The following is a 16,925-nucleotide window of genomic DNA, read 5'->3' on the forward strand; positions in this document are numbered from 1 at the left end:
AAAGCTCTGGCTCCACAGCTATTTGAATGTCATAGGGTGAGCCCCACTGAGCCCGAGTTGATGCAGGCTGGAGGGCTCAATGCAGTGGGCTGCTACATTCTGTGAGGGGCTGGATGCTCCGGGGTCACTGGCCCAGGAGTTCTGGCTTGGTTCCTTGCGGTTCCCTGGCTCACGTTCTGTGGGGAGATGGGGGCTCTGGGGTCACCAGCTTAATTTATGGGGGGCTCTGCAGGGAGTGGAGCAAGGGGGGATGTTGGCTGCTCAGGTTCCCATGGAGAAAAAAGCTGCCAGATGGGGGAGGGAGGCAGCTGCCTCACAGCAACAGGAGGGGTCACACATGTAGGTGGCCTTACAAGGGTCACACAAAGGCACCCCAGGCCAGAGGGGACTCTCCATACTCAGCTGCTTCTACAGGGATTGCACCCTGTAGCAAACCTGTGGGATTGCTGAGATGCAGCTCTAGGGTGGGGCACAGGGCTTGTTTGCCCCCCAGTTTTCAGTGGCCTTCAATCTGCTTTTGCAGGAGGCTGTCTGGCTCTGGCTGCACTGCGTCCCTGAGGAGCTCAGTGTCGTAGATCTCAAGGCCAGCAGGGACTGTTGTGTCCACCCAGTCTGATCCCCTACAGTGTCCAGGCCCGAGAACCCCTCCAGTGCTCCCTGCCCCCGGCCCGTCTCTCCTGGCCCAGCTAGAGCGGAGCTGTCAGAGATGTCCATGGTTCTGTGCAGACTCCCCAGGATGGAGAATCCCCCCACCCCTCAGCCAGCTGTTCCATGTCCCCTAAACATCTGTCCCTTCTTCCCAGCCTGCATCTGTCTGGGGTCAGCTCCAGCCAGTGGGTCCGGTTCTGCCTTTGCTGGGGGAGCACAGAGCCCCCAGCTCTCTGAAATCTCCTCCCTGGGCAGGTACCCAAAGGCCGGGATCACGGCTCCTCTGACCTTCTTCTGGGTGGAGACACTGAGTCACTGAGCTCCTTCAGCCTCTCCCTGCCCTGCAGGTTCCCAGCCCCCAAATCCTTCTTGTAGCTCTTTTCTGACCACTCCCTGTCCTGTTTGCAGTGAGGACACCCGACCTGGGCCATTACTGGTCTCACTAATGCCAGACACAGAGGCGATCCCCCTTCCCTGGCCCTGCTGATCCAGCCCAGCTGTGCACCTGCACTGGAAGTCTCTTGGCCCCTGGCTGCCCCCTGCTCTCCAGCACCCAGGCTGTCCTGTCTGGGGAGCAGCAATGCAGGTGGGGGCAGGAGTGAAGTCGGAGGGACTGCGGGTTTCACACTCTCCCCTGCTGGCTAGGGTGTCACGGCAGAGAGTGGGTGACAGGGGGAGGGGAGGACAGGGTGCTCCCACCCCTGGCGAGGAAAGGAGAAGAGGTCCCAGTCATGCACAGACACGGGAGCTTCACTTCTTTCTCAGCCCTCTGGCATAGACATCACACAGGATCCCCCGATGGCGCTCAGTCTCTGGCTGTGTCTGCTCGGTGAGTGTGCGGCCAGCGCGCACCTTCACGGGGGTCGGGGAAGCTGTGCATGTCTGTGTGTGTGTGTTCCTGCATGTGTTTGTGTATGTGTGTTGTGTGTGCATGTATGTCCATATGTGTGTGCATGCTTGTTTTCCTGCATGTGTATGTGTGTATGCATGTCCCTGTGTGTGTGTGTCCCTGTATCTGCGTGCATGTTTGTGTCTCCCTGCATATGTGTGTGCATGTGCCTGTGTGTGTACACTCTGTGTATGTGTGCATGTCTGTGCACGTTTGTGTCCCTGCATGTGTGCGTGTGTGCACATTTGTGTCCCTGCATGTGTGGACACAGTGTGTGTGCATGTCTGTATGTGCACATTTGTGTGTCCCTGCATGTGTGTGAATGTGTGTCCATGTCCCTGTGTGTGTGTGTGCATGTGCGAGTGAGCGTCTGTGAATCCCTGCATGTCCCTGCATGTCTGTGTGTGTCTGTGTGTGTGAGTTCTACATGTATGTGTGGGAGAACTGGGGGAGTTGGAGTGATGGGAAAGATCCTTGTGGCATGACAGAACCCTACTCTGTCTGGGGAGAGAGAGCAAAAGGGGGCAGTGTATGGGGTGAGATAGATAGATAGATATTTGCGGTGTAGTTGTAGCCATGTGGATCCCAGGATATTAGTGAGATGAGGTGGGTGAGGTAATGTCTTTGATTGGACCAGCGTCTAAAAGGATTCATGCTTACACAGAGCTCTCCTTCAGGAAATGTACTCCCAGCATCACAGCTAAATACAAGGTGGCGCAGATTGTTTACCATAAAGAGTTAACCCAGATTGCCAGGGACCATTAGAAGTTACTTGGCCATTAATACCCTTCCAGTCATAGGACCAAAAGTTATGAAGCCAACTTTGCTAGGCACTATGGTCTTCATAAAGATACTGGATTTATGGCTTATTCCAACAAACTGTAACCCATAACCCTCCTTTTGTCCTATGCCTGCAGGGTGTTAATGGGCCACTTCACCCCGCATGATCCCTTACAATCTGTGTATCTCCTTCTGCGACACAATCTGCTGCACCTTGCGTTTAGCTGTGACACTCAGTGCCTTCCCCAGCCCTGCAGAAGAGCTCTGTGTGGCCCGAAAGCGTGTCTCTCTCCCCAGCAGAAGCTGGTCCAATACAAGATACGACCTGCATGACTGTGTGCTGGAGCTGTGGTCGTTGGAGAAGTGTGCAGTCTCTGGCCGCGCCGCTCTCCCCTCCATGGCTTTTACACAGTTTGTGGTGATGCTACACTTCGCAATGTGTGCAGGAACTGGGAGTAGCTCCCTTGTGGTGTAGACGCCAGTGGCAGGCATGCATCATGTATAACTACCTAGCAGTGCTGTGCGGGGACATAGCACCAGGGAATGAGGAAGCAGCTACAGTGCCATGGTTACCTCCCCCAGAACCGTGCTAAAAACGCAAGAGGCTGAAACCAGCCGCTGTGCAGCGAGAAACCAGACAGAGCTGGGCTGAGCACCCCGAGTCTGGCTGGGAGCTCAGGGCTGCTGTGGGGGATGGGGAGTGACTATGAGGGTGGTAGCCAGGCCTAGCGGAGCTGTGTGGCGCACACGCCTGGCTCTAGTCTGGGGGAATCGCACCGTCGCCTGTGGGACTCTGCAAAAATCCCCTCTTGACAAGCAGCTCTAATTAACTGCTGGGATTCTGACCCGATCCGGCAGCCCTCTGTGATGGAGTCTGTTTATATAGGGGCCCCTTGTCTGGTGCTGAGATAAGGCTGCCTCTGGGGTGGGGCATGGGAGATAGTTATACAGGGACCCTCTCAACTGGAACCAAGAAGCAACTGCCTCTGGGGTGGGGCACAGGCGGTATTTTTACAGGGACCCCTCACCTGGCACTGAGATGTGGCCTAATCTGAGGCAGGGCATGGTGTTGGTTATACAGGGACTCCTTGACTGGTGTCGAGATGCAGCTACCTCTGGGGTGGGGCACAGAGGCAGTTTATACAGAGACCACTCACCCAGTGCTAAGATGCAGCAAGTTGGCTGCATGGTAGCTCTCACTGTCTCACTGTGCCCTGTCCCCATCACTGCTGTCTGCTCTCTCTTTCAGTCCCAGCTCTGCAGCTCACCAGCCAGGAGTCCTGCTGCCCGGAGGGTGAGTGCCCCGGCAGGCCATAGAAAAGCCAACCCATCTCGGCAGCATGCCGAGTGCAGGGGCCCCAGGGCCCATTGCCAGTGAGAAGCAGGATGGGATCCCTCCGCTCTCCCAGCAGCAGAGCCTCCTGGGGCCCCTGTTTCCAGCTTCTCTTCCCAAACCCCAGGGCTGGGACCTGACTTTGTTTAACCAAAAGCAGGGACAGCCTAGATCCCAGGGCTCCGGGAGCTGGGGCTGCAAGGGAACCCCAAACACTGCTAGACTTTGGCAGATTCATGAACATCGGTGATTCTACCAGGCGAGGCAAAGGGGACCCCAATATCCACCACAGTGACCCTGCACCTCACTCCAGAGGGGGAACCTCCCCACCCCCATCTGGGAATCAGTGTCTGGCTCAGATGCTCTGCCCTGGTGGGAAATCTCCTGGGACCCATGCTGTGTGGGGGTTCCCCTCCCCTTGCCAGGGGATCTACCTGCTGGTCCTGACCAGGGCAGCCCCCTATCAGCATACGTCTTGTCGCCAACCCCGCAACACTCACAGGGCAGGAGAGAGGCCCTGAAATCCCGCAATTGGCTTCAAAACTAACCAGACACTCACTGGTGTTGTGATGGAGAGGCTGAGATTTTCCCCTCCCCCCGCACTGAGGGTCTCCCCATCGTCCCCCATGTGGTCTCTGCCCCTCCCCCACATTCTGGGACTCCCCACCCTCCCCATGTGGTCTCTGCTTCTTCCCCACATTTGGGGTCTCTCCACTCATCCCATATAGTCTCTGCCCCTCCCGTACATTCAGGGTCTCCACATCTGCCTCCATGTGGTCTCTGCCCCTCCCCACATTCCAGGTCTTCCCTCCTGCCCCCCATGTGGTTTATGCCCCTCCCCCACATTCAGGGCCGCCCCACCTGCCCCCCATGTGGTTTATGCCCCTCCACCCGAGGATCTGTCCCCTTCCCAACAGCCTGCTTTGGGTCTGTCTATTCTGCAGTTGTGCACAGTGATTGCAGCTCATATAGACGTACCTGAGCCAGCTAGCTCGGGGCCCCGATCCCTGGTATGTGCTCCCCAGGCTCGCCTGTCTGGATGCGCACTCTGTGTATGGAAGCTAGCTAGGCCAGGTACGTCTACACCAGCTGCACCCGAGATATTAATCTGACTCTGGTTTCTCGGTAGCTCCCTGGCCAGGCTCTCACTCCCGCTTCTCCCACCAGGGCCCCTGCTGGCTCCCCAGTTGTCTCTGAACTTGTCCCTGGCTTCCATCGGGGACACGGTTACCATTAGGTGTCTGATCCCTGGAAACTCCCCCATGACCCGCATTATCTTCTGCGAGGACGGGCAGGAAGCTGCAAGTCAAGCGATCACCTCCGGGCAATTCTCTTACGACTTCACCCATCGCGTCTCTAGCTCGGGGTACACCAGGGATTTCTCCTGCTGGTACCAGCACAGGGGTGACAATAACGAGCTGGTTAATTCCAACCTGAGCACCCCCAAGACCCTGCACGTGACAGGTGAGGCCCTGAGCCCCTAGCCTGCCCCACCCAGAGCGGCAGGGCAGAGACAACCCTGACCCCGCTGCTGGGACAGGAACCAGTCACTGTGCCAAGCTCAGAGGGCTCTGGGGCAGCTGGGGTGTCTGGGCAGAAGCCACCATCACACCCCTCCTGCTGGGCAGGGACTCTTTGCCACCTCCCACTGCTGTGTCTAGGGGAGCTGGCTGGGCCGACACAGCCAGAAAAGCCCAGGGTTCCCCAGAGCGTCCAGTGGTGCCCGAAAGCCTGGCTGAGCAGTGACTGCCTGGACTGGCTGGGCTCTTTCACAAGCAGGGCCCGAGGCTCTGTGCCAGCTGCTGGTGAGCCCCACGGACCCTGCCCCGAGGCTTGACCAGTGCGCTGGTGTGAGCTGAGCCCGCGCTCTGCGTGTGGGGCTGTAACAGCTCTTGTGCCCTGCGGCTCGGCACAGCGGGGACCTGGGCACTCTCTCCCCACTGGGTTACGGCAGGAAACCCACTAGCCCCAGCAGGAGTCACCCCCAGGCCATGCAGCACCCCCAGGAGCTCATCTCTGGCTGGATGACCCTGGAGGGGTGGCTCTAGCAGGCTCTGGGGCCAGAAGCCCCATCTGACAGAGGGGCAGCCCCTTTCCCTGCAGTCCTTGTGCCAGCTTGGGCATGACTCAGGCTTGGTGCATTGTCCCTGCCATCAGCCTAGCTGGCACAGGGCTCTCTGCCAGGCCGTTCCCCCTGCCAGCTCTCAGGGCTGACAGGAGGCCCAGGCTCTCTGCCCAGCAGGTGCTGTTGGTGCCACTCTGTGTGCATGTGCCCCCCATCTGGGATCGGAGCTGCCCCCATTCTCCCAGCATGCACTGCGACAGGCTCAGCTGGGATGGCAGAAAAGCTGCAGTCCGGAGCACTCTGAGCTGTACGTGAGCATGGAGCCGGTTCGGGGCTGCTGTGCAGTGAGGCCTGAGCCACTGAGGCTGGGGCAGATATGGGGCGGGGCAGGGCAGGAGAGGACGAGGCAGGAAGTGTCAGGCTGGTATTTAGCCAGGTGCCCATGAACCAGGCAGGCTGCTGCCCCTAGGGGCAGATGTACTGACTGACAAGATGGGGGTTTGAGGGGCTGAGCCTGCGGGGTGGCTGGGCGAAGCTGGGGGTGGCAGAGGATGCTGCTGTGCGGGACGATCAGCTGTGCCAGAGTCCTGGAGGGTGGGCGGATGCTGCCTCTTCCCGTGGAGGCAATTGGCTCGTTTTGTGCAGGTTGGGGGCAGAGACGGCTCCTCTGGGGGCAGCCTGGGACCTGCCTGCCCAGCCTGGTTCTCTCACTGGGGGTCAGTGTCAGCTCCCTGGCCAGAGCCCAGACCCACAGTGGGCACTGCCAGGCAGGGAGGGGGGCTGAGGGGAAGGGGGGGGCTGTGGGGAGGCAGAGAGTTGGACCTGCAGGACCCAGATATCAGGACACAGGGGTCTGGTGAACCTGGGGGACCCAGTGAGAGCCAGGAGCCCCTGACGGTGCTCCCTATTCCCCATAGCGCTTAGCACCCATCCGGAGAGCCACACAGAGCCCTGGGAGTCACTAGTGGCCTCTGCTGGGCCCTTCCCAAACTCTGCCCAGGGCTGGTGCTGCCAACGGCCTGGGGGCTGGGCTGGGGGGGCTGGTATTAGGCGAGGGGCCTGGCTGGTATTAGGAGGGACTTGGGGGCTGGGTTGGGGGGGTTGGTAGTAGGGGAGGGGCTGGCTGGTATAAGGGGCAGCCCTGCTAGCCAGTGGCAAGGTTCATTGCTGGCTCTTGTTATTGCCAAGGTCCCTGTCTGGCTGTAAGGGGGCAGGGGAGGGGGCAGGGCAGGGTTGGGGGCCCAGGGTTTGGGGATTCCCTTCACTCCCTCTAGGGGTGTCTGGCTCCATCCCCAGAGGTGGGACCCGGGGCCCCATGCCAGTGTCGCAGCCATGGCCCTGCTGGGTCCCTCCTTACCTTACTGCAAATCTTCCTAGACGTGGAACCTGCCCAGGACGGAGCCGACCCTGCCAGCCCAGGTACCCACGCCAGAGCGCTAGTGACATTCTCAGCCCCCAAAGCCCCTCCTGCTCACTGAGAGTCTGCCCCTGGCCCGGGGGGGCAGCTTAATTCCCAGCCAATGGCCCACGTTTAGGGAGGAAACTGAGGGGCAAAGGCATTGAGCAACACAGCCATTGTCAGAGCTAAAAGAAAAGGAGTACTTGTGGCACCTTAGAGACTAACAAATTTATTAGAGCATAAGCTTCCGTGAGCTACAGCTCACTTCATCGGATGCATTTGGTGCTACTCTGAAACCTGTGATTGTCAGAGCTGCGGCTAGAACCCAGGAGTCCTGGTTCCCAGCCCCCCCCGCCCATACCTCACTGCCCTGTTGGAGCCAGCAATTGAACCCCGGAGTCCCGGCTCCCAGCCCTCCTGCGCTCACTGCTAGGTCCCATTCCCCTCTCCACAAGTGGGAGGATGCCCCCTCATCCCATTGTGTGTGCTGCTGTTTCCCTCTAGTGGTGAGCCCAGCTGGGGTGGGCTAGCAGCTCGGGACTGGCTTGGGCCACCCCTGTCAGGGCTGAGAGCCCATGTGGGACCACTCAAGCTGGCCTGTATATCAATGTCTGTGCATGGTCCTGGCCCCGGGCCATTCCTGGGTGGGGATCTCATGGCCTCTCCTGGGTGCTCTCTTCCAGCCAGGGATCTGAACCTGATCTTGGGCATCTCGGTGCCCTGTGCCCTGCTGCTGGGGCTGCTGGGGCTGCACAGGGGTAAGTGACGGGGTGGGCTCGGGGGAGAGTGAGGCAGAGACGGGCTTCCAGTGCCTGTGCGTAGCTAGCTCTGGGTGGCATGCTGAGCCCGCCCTCTGGAGCCACGGCGTGATTCCCGGTGCCCAGGGACAATGGGGACAGACAGACAGACAGACTGGCGAGGGGGGCCCAGGAACGAAAGCTGCATGCCCACATATGGGCTGTGGAGCCCTCTGGCTCGGGGGGCCAGCCGTCCCCTAGATGGGGAGGGAGCGGGGCGGGCTGGCAGCGGGTTCAAACACAGCCACAGCTTGGTGGGGGAAGGGGGGGTGGATGTGTGCGGTTCATAGTGACGTTCTCCCTCTCCTTTCCAGTGGCATCATCCTGGCGAAGACCCAGGTAGGTGGGCGATTGTAGGGCAGCGCCCTGGCACTGTGCCCAGGGAGCCCCTTGCAGCAGGGATCGGGGGGGAGGGGGCGGGGTGGATTTCGGTGTCATGTTCGAACTGCCCGTGATCCCCCCAATGGACGAGAAGGGACGGGCACAGGTCCAGTCTGTAGCCAGCCCGTGGCCTGCTCAGCTCCCCAGTCCCACGGCTGCATTTGGCCCTCTGCCCTCCCCTGGCTGCAGCCAGCCAAGCTGCTGTCTGGCTCCTGGGGTGGGGTTTGGGGTGTACTGGCAGCACCCGGGAGGGAGCAGGTCCGCAGAGGGCGTTGGGAGGGGTGGTGGGGCTGGCGCTTGCTGAGCTGGCTGTGCTCATGCTCCACAGGGAGCCGGGCCCCGCTGGCGGCGAGGCTGGCGTCGGTGATCGTTACGCTGGCCGTGGTGGTGGTGGACACACTGAGGAGCAGCTGCACTGTGAGGACCCGCCAGGTTCCCCCAGCCTGGTGTCGGGAGGCTGGGCACCAAGACCCGGGTCCTCTCCATCTGCAGATCTCACCGTCCCTGCCTGATGGAGACGGGCCCCCTTCCCCCACAGTGACCGCTCACCCCATGCCCTGTGTGGGGATCCCCGCCGTGCGCGTCCATAGGCTGAAGGGGGTGGGGTGGCATCGTGTTCATGTACAGAGCTGGGCCTGATGCTGGAAGGGGCCCGGGGGAGCTGGTGAGGGAAGGACCCCAGTAGGAGCTATGGGGGGGGGGAGAGTGACCAGATAGCAAGTGTGAAAAATCGGAACGGGGTGGGGGGGGGTAATAGGAGCCTATATAAGAAAAAGACCCCAAAATCAGGACTGTCCCTATAAAATTGGAACATCTGGTCACCCAAGGCAGGGGTGTCTGGGGGCTCCCCACACTGGGGATGGAGGAGTGGGGGGTGTCTGGGGGATCCCCGAACTGGGTATGGAGGAGATGGGGATGTCTGGGGGCTCCCCGCACTGGGGATGGAGGAGTGGGGGGGGTCTGGGAGCTCCCCATACTGGGGATGGTGGAAATGGGGGGGGTCTGGGAGCTCCCCGCACTGGGGATGGAGGAATGGAGGTGCGGGATCTGGGAGCTCCCCGCACTGGGGGTGGAGGAGTGGAGGGGGGCGGTCTGGGAGCTCCCCACACTGGGGATGGAGGAGTGGAGGGGGGCGGTCTGGGAGCTCCCCGCACTGGGGATGGAGGAGGAGGGGGGTCTGGGAGCTCCCCGCACTGGGGATGGAAGAGTGGAGGGGAGGGCACCTGGGAGCTCTCAGCACTGGGGATGGAGGAGTGAGGGGGGTGTCTGGGATCTCCCAGCACTGGGGATGGAGGCATGCGGGGTGTCTCAGGGCTCCCCATACTCAGGGGTGGGGGGTGTCTGGGGTGGGAAGCTGTGGGACCTACCCAGTCGTGCTCCAATCTCATCCCACCCCCATCTCTCTCTCAGATGCTGCCATTGGCCAGTTCTGCAGCCCCAGGGTAAGTTCTGCCCCCCCACCCTGGCTTCAGTTGGGGGGCTCTGGGCTGGGTGATCCTGCATGGGGGAGCTGTGGAGTGAGGCTTGCCCCACTGCAGCAGGAGCTGACCCTGTCCCAGCAACCCTGGGGGTGTGTGACCCCCATTGCGGCGGGGCTGAGCATCTGGGGGGACCCTGCTGCGGTGCGGCTGAGCACTTGGCCTGGGGGAACCCTGCTGCCCTGGGGCTGAGCGTGGGGGGCTGCTCACCTGGGCAGGGACTCTGCAATGGCATTTGCTAACCCCTCTGCTCCTAGGCTGGGTGGGGCCTAGAACCTCCCGGGCAGAAGGGCGCCCCCAAGCCACAGTCCCCATGGGCAGAGCAGCCTGACCTGACCCCGCCGGACTCTTTTTCAGATGCTGCCCCCCAAGACCGAGGACCCGGTGACATACGCGGTGCTGAAGTGAGCTTGCGCTGCTGCCCGCCCATACGAGGAGTCGGGTGAGTGGGGCCCAGCGCTGGGGGTGAAGGGAGCGTGGGGTGTGTGTCTGCACAATCAGCACCCCCCCGGCATGTTTGTGGGGCCCACGGCCAAGCAGGGGGTGCTGGGGGTAATGAGGGGCATGCACAGCTGGCACCCACCCAGCATTGTTGTGGGGCAGAGGGGCCAGCAGGGGGCAGTGGGGGGGGTAAAGGAGCATGCACAGCTGGCACACACCTAGCCATGGCCGTGCGGCACAGGGGCCAGCAAGGGGCACTGGAGGGTAATGGGGGGGCATGCACAGCTGACACAAACACAGCATGGCTGTGAGGTGCAGGGGCCAGCAGGGGGCGCTGGGGGGGAGTAATGGGGGGCTTGCACAACTGGCTCACACGCAGCAAGGCTTTGGGGCGCAGGGTCAGCAGGGGGCGCTGGGGGTTAATGAGGGTCATGCACAGCTGGCACCCACCCAGCCATGGCACTGGGACACAGGAAGCAGCAGGGGTTGCTGGGGGGTAATGGGTGTGCTGGAGAGCTGGGCCCGGTGGAACTCCCTGCTGTTGGAGCACAGGCTCTAGGGGGAGGAGGTTACAAGAGCAGGTCAATCTTAGTGGCACCTCCAGCCTGACCAGGGAACGTGGCCTTCTGCCTCAGCTCAGCATCTGCTGGGGGTTTCAGGGAGATGCCCCCATATTGCTGGGTGTGTTCCAGCCTCCATGCCTCCAGCACGAGATGCTGACCAAGGCCCAAGACCAACCAGTCAGAGCCTTGCTATGATCTGGGCGAGGTGATGGGGACCTAGGCTGGGGCAGTGAAACCGGGGGGCGGCAGGGCTGGGTGCCCCGGATAGGGGTCAGCAGGCCTGGGAGCTGGGTGTTCCGGATCAGGTGGCAAGGCTGGGTGCTGTGTGCCCTGGATTGGGGGTGGCAGGGTTAGGTGCTGGGTGCCCCGGATCGGGGGCGGTAGGGCTGGGTGTCCCGGATTGGGGGAAGTAGGTGGCTGCAGTGTGTGTGGCTAAGCTCACTCACATTTTCTCTTCCCAGGATGCAGAGGGGACGCCCCACTTCTGAAGGGCACCAGGACTCTCGGGCGCAGTGGCTGATGCTGGGGGGCAGAGAGGGCACTGGCTGGGTACGGGGACCACGCAGGAGCTTGGGAGTCCCCAGGAAAGCCACTCTGGCCTCTTGCTCACCTCTCAATCAAGGTGTGGTCCTGGAATGACCCCCCAGCCCTGCGGCTGGGCTCTGAACACTGCTCAGCCGCCCCAGGAGAGGAGTGGGCACCTGCCCTGCTGCCCCTTGGAGCTCGGGGGAGCTGGCAGGGTGCGACCCACTCCCAGGTTCCCCCTGCAGCCTCTCCCCATCAGTGCCCTCCCACGGCCCTTGCACCAGGCTCTTCAGCAGCTTGAGAGCCAGGCGCTCCTGACCCAGCCAGGTAGCAATGGCCGGGGTCGCTGGGTTAATAAAACAAGCTGCTTCCTGCTGCAATGACCAAACCAACCAGGCCACCTCCCTGTGTCCATCTGTCTGTGTCTGGGGGCTGAGCTCACTCCCTGCAGCACAGCGCCCCCTACTAAGTCCCCCCACTCCCTCCGTCCCCTAGTGTCACCCACCCACTGGCGAGCTGGCCCAGGATTCCTGCATCTCTTTGTTTTATCCTCCATTTTCAGGAAAATGAGACCAACTTTTAAAAATGAACCCAATTGTGCCTCTGTGAGTGACTCAAGTGATGACCAGTGCTGGCCCCATGGGGTGCTTGGGGCTGGCCCCATGAAGGGCAGTGCCTGGTGCTGACCCCATGGGGTACCTTGTGCTGGGGCTGGCCAAACGGGGGGGCCCTACAGGGGGGAGTGCCTTGGGGCTTCCCCCATGGGGTACCTGGGACTGGCCATGGAGGATGGCTGGGGCTGGCCCCCGGGGGGGGGGAGTGGGGCTGGTTCTGTGGGGGTGGCTGGGGCTGCCCCCATGGTGGGTGTCTGAGGCTGGCCGGGGAGTGGGGCTGGTGCCAGGGGTGTGTGTCTGAGGCTGACCCCGGGGGCGGGAGTGGGGCTGGTGCCAGGGTGTGTGGCTGGGGGTATTCCCCAGCCTGGGGGTCTGTAAGTCAGGACTGGATGTCTGCCTGAAAGAGCTGCAGGAGCTCTGGGCTGGGTGCAGGGATCACTGCGGGGTTCCCGAGTCCAGCTCTTCCTAAGTCTCAGCTTTGGCTGCATGGTGATTCCCAAACTCCTGCTCACTCAGTGCAGGCGCCGTGTGGCCTGGTCACCCCTCTGCCCTCTAGCCCCAGAGCGCCCCATGAATCTGGGGAAGAGCCCCACAGGGCCAAGCCGGTTGGGTGTTCATGGGGGCTAGACCAGGTGTCGGGGGCGAGACCAGATGTCAAGGCTAATTCCCCACTCTGGCACTCCGAGTGCAGAAGTGGGGCCCGCAAGGATTCTAAAAATGAATACTGGCCACTCCAGGCTTGTATTAAACTCCCAAGGCTACAGATGCTGCCACCACCCAAGTGCAAACCCCTGGGAACCCAGGAAGGCGCATTTGGGAATTCCTTCCTGTGGGGTACCCTCAAGCCCTTTCACCCCCGCTCCCGGGAAGAGCTGAGAAAGGAAACAAAGGAAATTAGCTGTGGCTACCAGCTAATCAAACAACATGTGCACAAAGCTCTTAGGACACAAAAACCCAATCCTGTTCTTAAAAAAGGTAAATTTTACTAAAAGCAAAAAGAAAGAAAATACATCTGGAACTTAGGCTTTTGATAGATTTTAAAAGAGCAATTCCAAAAATTAAGCACCCAAAATAGCTTTTTTGGGGGTTCAGTTTAAAGGTTACAAGCCAACAAAAGCACCCCGCGGTTAGCACAGAGGAGTCCACTAGCCATAAGAAATAAACCTAATCGCATCTGCCTCCTCTGATCCAGGAAAAAAAATCACCCCTTCCCTTCCAATACGTATCAGTACATATTGAGTGGGGGAAACTGAGTCACACATCTTTTTTTTCAGCATGGTTGTGGGGCCCAGGGTCCAGCACAGGTGCTAGGGGGTAACGGGGGCATGCATAGCTGGCACACAACCTCTGTTGATATTCCCCCCTTCTTGTCAACTGTTGGGAATAGGCCGCATCCACCCTGATTGAATTGGCCTCGTTAGCACGGACCCCCCACTTGGTAAGGCAACTCCCATCTTTTCATGTGCTGTATACTTATACCTGCCTACTGTAATTTTCACTCCAGGCATCTGATGAAGTGGGTTCTAGCCCACAAAAGCTTATGCCCAGATAGATTTGTTAGTCTCTAAGGTGCCACAAGGACTCCTCGTTGTTTTTGCTGATACAGACTAACATGGCTACTGCTCTGAAATCTGTCTGCTGTAAAACTTACCCATACACTAAAACTTGGTCGATCTCTACAGCATTATGGCATGCGGATAGGCAGCGCGAGACTTGTGTTTGGGGAGGCTGGGCGTGAGTGCCAGAAGCTCCCTAGAAATGGGGGGCCAACCGGCGCCTGGACCGTGGCCCCACCCCCTCTTGGACTTCTCCTTGAGGCCCCGCCCATGCTCCACCCCACTGCGCCCCAAGGCCCCACTTCTGCTCCACCTTTTCCCCCCAAGGCCTTGCCCCCACTCTGCCTCTTCCTGCTCCGTCTCTTCACCTGAGGGCCCCCCTGCCCACTCCAGGCCATCCCGTCTGCCACTCGCTCCTCTTCTCCCCCTCCCCCGAGGCCCCCCGGCCAGCTGCTCGCTCCTCTATGTCCCCTCTCTGAGGCATGTGCATTCTGGGGGTGTGCTCCCCCAGCATTCCTGTTCTCAGCTCCCCACCCAGAGCTTCCCCAGATGCTGGCTCACAAGATTCATAGATTCATAGATACTAAGGTCAGAAGGGACCATTCTGATCATCTAATCCGACCTCCTGCACAACGCAGGCCACAGAATCTCACCCACCCACTCCTATGAAAAACCTCACCCATATCTGAGCTATTGAAGTCCTTAAATCATGGTTCAAAGACTTCAAGGAGCAGAGAAGCCTCCCTCAAGTCAACCATGCCCCATGCTACAGAGGAAGGCGAAAAACCTCCAGGGCCTCTCCAATCTGCCCTGGAGGAAAATTCCTTCCCGACCCCAAATATGGCGATCAGCTAAACCCTGAGCATATGGGCAAGATTCACCAGCCAGATACCCAGGAAAGAATTTTCTATAGTAACTCAGATCCCATCCATCTAATATCCCATCTCAGGGGATTTGGCCTATTTACCCTGAATATTTAAAGATCAATTACTTACCAAAATCCTATTATCCCATCATACCATCTCCTCCATAAACTTTTCGAGAAGAATCTTAAAACCAGATAGATCTTTTGCCCCCACTGCTTCCCTTGGAAGGCTATTCCAAAACTTCACTCCTCTGATGGTTAAAAACCTTCGTCTGATTTCAAGTCTAAACTTCCTAAACAAGTCTAAACAAGGGGTGCAGGGAGAGGCCCCCTCCTAGAGAGACATGTCCCCCCCCCATTCCAGCTGTCATGAAGGGGCCAGGGAGAAAGGCTTAGACACTCCTGAAGGACAACCCCCCTGCCCCAGCTCCTGGTGCAGCAGCATGTGGGGCTGAGAGGTGCCTCCTGCCCCCCACCTCCATGTCACCCAACTCAGTGTCCCTCCCCTCCCACCCCCTTAGTCCTCATCCTCTCCCCCTGCCCTGAGACCTCCATCCCTATTTATCCCCACAATCCCACGCCCTTCTCTGCAGCCCAAACCGCTCTCTCCCCTCCCCCTCTCCCTCCCCCCAACACGCATTTGATTGTGTGATTAATTTTCTTTTCACGAGTAGCTGGAGCACCTCACTCCTCTGCTGCACTTTTCTCCAGCACCGCCTGGCAGAGGCAGATGTCTCCTTGTTACCAGGGCAGATTTTTGCCCAGGGGTGGATGGATTTAAACTCCCACGGCCGAGGGTGGGAGCCACAGGGGCCCGTGAGGCTAGTCAAGCCTCTGGGGCTTTCTCTGCATGTACTCAGTGTAAGCAACTTAGGGTTTTGGTTTTTTTCCAATTAACGCTTGATTAACACTTAAAAAATATATTCACAGAAAACACCAACACCACAAAGTGCACATCAGCTTCTCAGAATGCAGTAACCCAGAGGTCCCCAATCTGTGGGGCACGGCCCCTAGAGGGACATGGAGGAACGTTTGGGGGGGCACAGCTAGGGCCCAGGCCAGCCCCCAATAGGAGCAGGAAGGGAGCGCCGCTCAGCTCCACTCCTGGCCCCAGCCATGGCCCCGCGCCCGGGGATCCGCTCCCACCCCCACAGCTGGGAATCTACTCCCAGCCGCCGGCCCCAGGGGCTAGGTTTTCCCAGGTTACGAGGTGGGGGTCTCAAGCTGGTTCTGTGTTGTATTGTTAAGTGGGACCCCTGAATGTTGAGCCTGGCCCTTGTTGCTGCCGACTCCACCTGGAAGAAGGGTTACACTGCCGAACCATAGCTATTGTTGAAACATTTCAGTGTATAATATGGATGGTTAAAATATAAATCAATTATTTGTGTTACCCAATTTACAAACAAACACAATTTGTTAACAACAGTCCAACTAGTTAAAGAAAAATACTTAAATTATTAAATTAAGATAAGATAAAGAGTAGATACAACTTCTTTAGGAGGGGGATTTAGGCCATGTCTACACTAGAGACCGTACAGTGCCACAGCTGTAAGGATGCAGCTGCACCACTATAATATCTCTCCTGTAGTCGCTCTACGAGTGGCGGTAGCCATGTGGGTGGGAGAAGCAGGACCCTCTTCAGGCATCCACCCCCGGGAGCCCAACACAGTTATGCCCCACAGCCAGGGTGCAGGCAGGATGTGGCCGCACATCACAGAAGGGGTGTGACATTAATCCTCATTCTTCATAGAACTATTGTTATGATATGAATATGGCATAACTAAGATATGTTTTATGCCAGATGGGTCACGTGAAGTATCATCGAAAAGGTTATGATCTACTGAATGTGATTACCAAATTTGTATACATGTATCATTTCTGTATATGAAGTTAGGAATATTGACTATGTTACAGTTACAACTGTGTGTGTACTTGGGGAATGCCCACCAGACAGTAGGCAATCAGCCTAAATGAGCCATTTAAGATGGGCAAAAAGAAAAGGAGTACTTGTGGCACCTTAGAGACTAACAAATTTATTTGAAAGCTTATGCTCAAATAAATTTGTAGTCTCTAAGGTGCCACAAGTACTCCTTTTCTTTTTGCGAATACAGACTAACATGGCTGCTACTCTGAAACCTGTCATTAAGAAGGACAATAGAACTTTGAAGATACTAATCTCCCACCTTCCTGGAGAGCTTCCTGGGATGTTGCGTTGACACTGCAGGGTCATCTGATGATATCACCTGGTATGGAGTACCACCTTGGACACTGCTGGTATTTTTCCACTGGAAACAAAGGGTTCCCACCTTATGTAAATTCTATTGAAGGCTGGGGAGTGAGTCAATTGCGGAGATGAAGGAAGGAGGTACGCCTCGGGGCCCTAATTCACCCCAGGCTGTTCGCTACTTCTCACCACCCAACACAGATGTAATGAGGTTAAGTGGTGTCCGTATAAAAGAAGTAAGAACTACTAATTATCCCTCAAGAAAGGCTTTTAATGATTTTTGAACAGCATAAACAAATCAGAAAAAGGAAAACCAAAGACCAGCACTGAATAAGAATTACTCGACATACGCTGGCCCTGGCAAGTC

At 58.4% G+C, this 16,925-nt stretch overlaps 1 protein-coding gene and 1 long non-coding RNA gene across 2 annotated transcripts in view; both read left to right on the forward strand.

Annotated features, from left to right (window-relative positions):
- The first annotated feature begins 6,813 nt into the window (after window positions 1–6,813).
- On the forward strand, window positions 6,814–11,884 carry LOC122457271. The gene is made up of 7 exons (XR_006276741.1): window positions 6,814–7,134; window positions 7,798–7,872; window positions 8,226–8,250; window positions 8,621–8,709; window positions 9,703–9,734; window positions 10,128–10,212; window positions 11,236–11,884. It is a non-coding gene; the product is annotated as an uncharacterized LOC122457271 (long non-coding RNA).
- A 4,802-nt stretch (window positions 11,885–16,686) lies between these two features.
- Window positions 16,687–16,925, forward strand: part of SSC5D (scavenger receptor cysteine rich family member with 5 domains) — a 68,686-nt gene continuing 68,447 nt past the window's right edge. Inside the window, 1 exon segment of the mRNA XM_043501671.1 lies at window positions 16,687–16,794. Within this exon segment, the coding sequence (XP_043357606.1) occupies window positions 16,687–16,794 (108 nt within the window).

Source organism: Dermochelys coriacea, chromosome 23 (genome assembly GCF_009764565.3).
Source record: "Dermochelys coriacea isolate rDerCor1 chromosome 23, rDerCor1.pri.v4, whole genome shotgun sequence".
Taxonomy (NCBI): domain Eukaryota; kingdom Metazoa; phylum Chordata; order Testudines; family Dermochelyidae; genus Dermochelys; species Dermochelys coriacea.